Source organism: Salpingoeca rosetta (genome assembly GCF_000188695.1).
Source record: "Salpingoeca rosetta unplaced genomic scaffold supercont1.28, whole genome shotgun sequence".
NCBI lineage: Eukaryota > Choanoflagellata > Craspedida > Salpingoecidae > Salpingoeca > Salpingoeca rosetta.
The window spans coordinates 774,674-780,286 of NW_004754906.1; the positions used below are offsets into that span (position 1 = coordinate 774,674).

At 53.4% G+C, this 5,613-nt stretch overlaps 2 protein-coding genes across 2 annotated transcripts in view; one reads left to right on the forward strand and one right to left on the reverse strand.

Moving 5' to 3' along the window:
* The window catches only part of PTSG_09449 (uncharacterized protein), a 3,268-nt gene extending 2,904 nt beyond the window's left edge, over positions 1 to 364 (reverse strand). The window contains exons 1-2 of the mRNA XM_004989647.1: positions 197 to 364; positions 1 to 27 (exon numbers count right to left, since the gene is read on the reverse strand). The exon at positions 1 to 27 is cut by the window's left edge and continues 27 nt beyond it. Coding sequence (XP_004989704.1) covers positions 1 to 27; positions 197 to 267 — 98 coding nt within the window. The 5' untranslated portion in view covers positions 268 to 364. The remainder of the gene's footprint in view (positions 28 to 196) is intronic.
* Positions 365 to 930: 566 nt separating this feature from the next.
* Positions 931 to 5,613, forward strand: part of PTSG_09450 (uncharacterized protein) — a gene marked incomplete at both ends in the record, with an annotated part of 10,634 nt that continues 5,951 nt past the window's right edge. The window contains 12 exons of the mRNA XM_004989648.1: positions 931 to 1,082; positions 1,352 to 1,647; positions 1,870 to 2,169; positions 2,446 to 2,540; positions 2,795 to 2,932; positions 3,148 to 3,225; positions 3,663 to 3,716; positions 3,969 to 4,100; positions 4,404 to 4,497; positions 4,687 to 4,729; positions 4,898 to 4,973; positions 5,120 to 5,203. Coding sequence (XP_004989705.1) covers positions 931 to 1,082; positions 1,352 to 1,647; positions 1,870 to 2,169; positions 2,446 to 2,540; positions 2,795 to 2,932; positions 3,148 to 3,225; positions 3,663 to 3,716; positions 3,969 to 4,100; positions 4,404 to 4,497; positions 4,687 to 4,729; positions 4,898 to 4,973; positions 5,120 to 5,203 — 1,542 coding nt within the window. The remainder of the gene's footprint in view (positions 1,083 to 1,351; positions 1,648 to 1,869; positions 2,170 to 2,445; positions 2,541 to 2,794; positions 2,933 to 3,147; positions 3,226 to 3,662; positions 3,717 to 3,968; positions 4,101 to 4,403; positions 4,498 to 4,686; positions 4,730 to 4,897; positions 4,974 to 5,119; positions 5,204 to 5,613) is intronic.

The window sequence follows — 5,613 nt, forward strand, 5'->3', positions numbered from 1 at the left end:
GACAGGTCCTTGGCTTCCCGCTTGTCCCTGCACGTACACACACACACACACACAGAGCGAAAGCACCAACCGTTGCGAAGACCACATCAAGATCATCAGAAGCATGGCGCGCACTCGCTCAAGTACCATGCACCAAGCAGCACCAAGCAGCACCAAGCAGCAACTTGCCAAACAGTCCAGGCAGACCACAACGTACCATGAATAGACCTTGTGTTGAGGCTCACCAGCGTCACCACTGGCGCCCATGCGCCCAAAGACACAACCCATGATGCTGCGCTGCTGCGATGATGGTCACGAGTGATGCGAGGTGGGTGGGTGGGTGTTGTCTTGTTGGTGGTGGTCCGTTTTTCTTCTTCTCGCCGCCTTCTGCTTTGCTTTGTGCTTTGCTGCTTGTGTGAAATTTTCGCCAAAGGCAACTTTGCCTTTGTTGCACAGCAAAGGCAATTTCGACTTAGGGGCGCTTCTGTTGCCAACCACCAAGACACCAGCAGCACACACACACACACACACACACACACACACACACACACACACACACGATAGTGATGGGGAAGAAGGGCAAGGAGAGCACGGAGCCACAGGTGTGGAGCAGGGGATGCTTGCTGAGCGCCTTGTCTTTGCCGTGTGAGCTGCTGTCGTGGGAGTCTAGTGTACGTGTTAAAACGGGCTGCAACCTCTTGTGTCACAGTCGTCACTGGATGTGCGCTCACGTCCCAACACACACACACACACACACACACACACACACACACACACACACACACACACACACACACACACATCCACACACACACACGCACGCACATACCCGGCACGCACATGCACACACACACATATCCACACTGTACAGCGGACAAGAACAAAGAGCATGTGGCATCGCTGGGTGCACTTCCAGTGCTGTTGCAGCTAGTCAAGCACGAGGAAGAAGAGATGCGAAACAGAGCCACCATGTGCCTGTCAACACTCACAAAAGACTACGCCGTAAGGCTGCAGTGCAAAGGGGACATCAACGACACCCTGCTTCCAGACCTCCTACCAATGTTGGCACCGCCAACGTCGCCTGTCGGGCAAGAAAATGCCGCGTAAGTTGTGAACGAGCCCGACTTTGTGTGTGGAGGAAATGGAGTGTTTGTGAGCTGAGGGACGGGTGCATTCACTCACACGTGCACACACAGGTGCCCGTGCATGCCCTTCGCGGGCGTTGTGTGTGCGTGCGTTTGCATGCATACGTATGTGCGCGTGTATGCATTGTTCTACACATCAACCTTGCCGGATCAGCCGCGTTTAGTGTGTCCAACTCTCACAGAACAATGCTTCCCTCCACTTGCGCTGCGTCGATGCGTTGATTCAGGTCCATCATCGCCAATTTGAGCACAGAGTTCAGCGTGCGCAAGCAGCTGCTGGCACAGGACGTGGTGACGCCGCTTGTCGCCCTGCTCTCATCCTCACAGCCCGATATCATCCGCAACGCACTGCAAGCGCTGCTGATGCTGTGCGAGGACTACGAGGGCCGTGCACAGATGATGGCAGCAGAGCCTGCACAGCCGCTGCTGGCGCTGCTTGACTCTGATTTTCGCGCCATCCAGGAACTCGCCCTCAATGTCGTGGCAAAGGTGTCCCGGAACCAGACCTGCAGGCAAACCCTCTGTACGTCGTCGTCACTGTCGTCATAGTCACTGTCGTCGTTGTGTAATCGTTGTTGTTTGCTGGTGGCGGTGGTGGTGGTCGTGAGATGAGGCGTTCCTCCTTTGTGTCAGGGATTCCACTTGTTTGTTCACACACACACACACACACACACACACACACACACACACACACATATATATATATATATATATATATATATACACACGTGTACACTGCGTGCAGATGAAGCTGGGGTGCTGGAGCGGATTATTGGGTTTGTGACCAACCCCGAGTACAGTAAGTCGTATGTGGTTGCGCTCGATGCGCTATCGACGATGCTGTACGAACCACCGGCACTGGAGCGCGTGGGCGCCATCCCAGACAACGGCTCGCAGGCCGACGCGCCGCTGGTGAAGGTGCTGCAGCTGCTGACGCACGAGGACGTGGAGGTGAAGGTGCGGGCAATGGAGTGTGTGCGCACGGCAGCGCACGACAACGACAACCGCCGCATTCTTCGCGACTTCAAAACAGAGGCCGCCGTCGGTACGTTGCGTGTGTTTGTTTCTGTGTTTGTGTTTGCTGTTTCTTTGTTTGTGTTTGCTCTGTGCTTGTGTTTGCTGTTTGTTTATTTTTGTGTGTGTGTGTGTGTGTGTGTTTGCTCTGTGCTTGTGTTTGCTGTTTGTTTATTTTTGCGTGCGTGTGTGCGTGTTTGCTGCGTGTGTGTGTGTGTGTGCGTGTGTGTTTGCGGATTGCCTGCCCTTTTGATGTGTTGCGTCCCTCACACCACCGCCACCGCCATGACCACCACCATGGTCGCAGCTGGGCAGCTCCTGCCGGATGATCCAAAACAGCCCATCAACGCGGCCGTGTCCTGCGCCGCCTGTAACGCCCTCTCCGCTCTCGCAATCGCAAAAGTAATTCACACATGCACAGGCGTGTTTTTGTTGTGTGTGTGCTTGAGTGCGTGCGTGTGTGAGTGAGTGAGTGTGTTTGTGTGTGCACTGTGTGTGCACTGTGTGTGATTCCGTCTCGTTGACACGAAGCGCCCGCATTGGTCCAGATGTTTGCCCATCTATCCATACGCACACGCTCTCTCACCACCACTGCAAGCACAGCCACAACCACACTGTCTCACCATCGCTGTCACTGTCACTACGTCTGCGTGCAGTCGAGTGCTGCTGCCGTGCTGACGGCGGGTTCGCTGCCAAAGCTCGTGCGATTGCTGACGTGTGAGCACGAGTCGTGCGTGCAGGCAGCGGCACAGACCCTGGCTGTCCTCGTCTCAAAGTCAACGCCAAACAGACTGGTATGTAGTCCACACATGTGCGCGTGTGCATACGACCGTGCACTGTGCTGTGCCGTGTGTGCTCGTGTGTGCATGTATGTGTCGTGTATGTGCGCGTGCGTGTGCGTGTATGTGTCGTGCGTGTGCGTGTGCGTGTGTGTGTGTGTGCGTGCCATGCTTGATTTCATACCTTATACTCATTGTCATCGCTTACGCCTCCTGTCACCACTGCGCAGCAAGTGTTTGAGGCTGGCGTGTACCCCGGCCTGCTGGAAATCCTCAAAGCAACTGCTGTGCAGCGGCTGCCAACGCAGGTGTGCCTCAGTGCATGTGTGGAGTATTATTGACTGGCGGTGTTGTCTATGTCATGTGCACTGCACGAACATGAAATCAGGACTTTACAGTGTTTTCACAACAACAACAACAACAACAACAACAACAACTTAAACAACAACAACAACTTAAACAACAACAACTACAACAACTTAAACAACAACAACTTAAACAACAACAACAACAACTTAAACAACAACAACAACAACAACAACAACAACAACTTAAACAACAACAACAACAACTTAAACAACAACACCACCAACAACAACAACAACTTAAACAACAACAACAACAACTTAAACAACAACTTAAACAACAACAACACACAACACACACAACACACAACAACAACAACACACACACCCTGCACTAATGACCTCCACCATGTCACCTTCGTTCTCTCTTCATTCTGCAGGCCCACGCGGCATCGTGCGTCGCGTCGTTTGCACAGGAGCCGCAGCTGAGAGCAGTACGTATGCTCGCACCTGTTGTGTGCAGTGCACCATGGTGCGCGTGTGCGTGTGTGTGCACCTGCATGTACAATGCTGTTGTGCCCTGTTCCCTTCGTATATCCTCGCCGTTCGTTTGCTTCCTTGATTACCTCTCCTCAACCCTCCTTGCACCTCGCTTCACTCACCCCCACTTCATCCACACCACCCACACCATCCACACCACCCACCCTTCCCTCATCTTCCCTCATCTTCCCTCATCGTCCCGGCAGTCCATGGCCACGGTCTCTCCAATTGCTCCGCTGGTCCAGCTGCTGAACAGGGGCGCGCACACGGCTGCGCTGCAGGAGAAATGCCTTGATGCCCTCACCGCTCTCGCCGGCGACGCAGCATACAGACGCGAGGTGCCCTGCTGTGCAAACCTCTGTGTGTGTGTGTGTGCATGTGTGTGTGTGCGTGTGTGTGTGTGTGCGTGTATGAGTGTGTGTGTGTTTGTGTGTGTATGTGTGTGTATGTGTGTGTGTGTGTGCGTGTGTGAACGTGTATGCGTGCACTTATGATTTTATGTGTGCGTGTGGCGTGTGAACGTGTGTGCGTGCACTTGTGCTTTCATGTATGCATTTGTTGTGCATGCATGTTGATGCACCCACGCTCGCTCGCTGGTTTGCTGTTGTGCTCACAATGTGCCGCGTGCTATGTTGGTCCAGCTGTCCACGTGCGATCCGTATCCGCGAATTGTGGAAAACATCTCCAGTGCCGACCAGCACGTCGGCCTCGCAGCAGCGCGCATCGTCCACCAACGTCAGCCAATACGAGCACATGCACACACGCACAAGACGACTGCTTGCGTTACAAGCAAGCTTGCTTCTCTCTCTCACACAGGCACGCACACTGTGATTCACTCGTTTCATTGTGCTCCTGCATTGCGATGTACGCGTATTTGCGTGCGTTTGTGTTCCTGTGTGTATGTAACCTTTTTTTTTTTTGCAGTTTGCGAGGATCCTGCCAGCGCCGCTGAGCTCATCCATGAAGGGTAAACGCTGGCACACTGCTCTGTTACCGACCCTTTCACGCTCGCTTACGCATCTTGCTGTGGTCATTGCACGTGTTGGTCCTCCGTTCATGTTGACAGCGCTTTCCTTACACATGCACGTTGAATTCATGTCACATCATGTGTGTGTGTGTGTGTGACTGTTTGTAGGGCGCTCGGGGCGCTTCAGCGGGTTGCGGCCTCTCGCAGTCACACGAGCGACACAATCCAAGCAGCCATGCACGCGGTACGTGTTGAGGGGGGGGGGGGGTGTTGTCGATGTACCCCACTCTTCACTGCGCGCATCGTCATGTCTGACACGCTCGAGCACCGCCTCATGCACGTCCTCACCATCCTCCTCTCTCTCCCCGTTGCCCTTCGCAACTTGCGCAGCTGCTGTGCAACCATCTCTCGGCCAAGTTTGCGCTGACAAACGAACTCTCCGCCTCCGATAAAGTCAAGCAAATCTTCTTCGATGTCGGACAGGTGTGCGTTTGTTGGTGTGTTGGTGTGTGCGTGTGTGTGTGTGTGTGTGTGTGTGCGGTTTTGGCGACTTGGACGGTTGAGCAAGACCCGTGCGTGATCTTTGTTGCGAATTCATGATGCACGTGCTCAACAACAACAACAACAACAACAACAACAACAACAACAACAACAACAACAACAACAACAACAACAACAACAACAACAACAACAACAACAACAACAACAACAACAACAACAACAACAACAACAACAACAACAACAACAACAACAACAACAACAACAACAACAACAACAACAGCAAACGACCATAGACGACGACAGATGCAGCAACCGCGCCGGTGCCTCTCCTCAGGGATTTGCTCAAGGAGCCTCGTTCAAACGGCCGGCCCGTTCTCTTCATC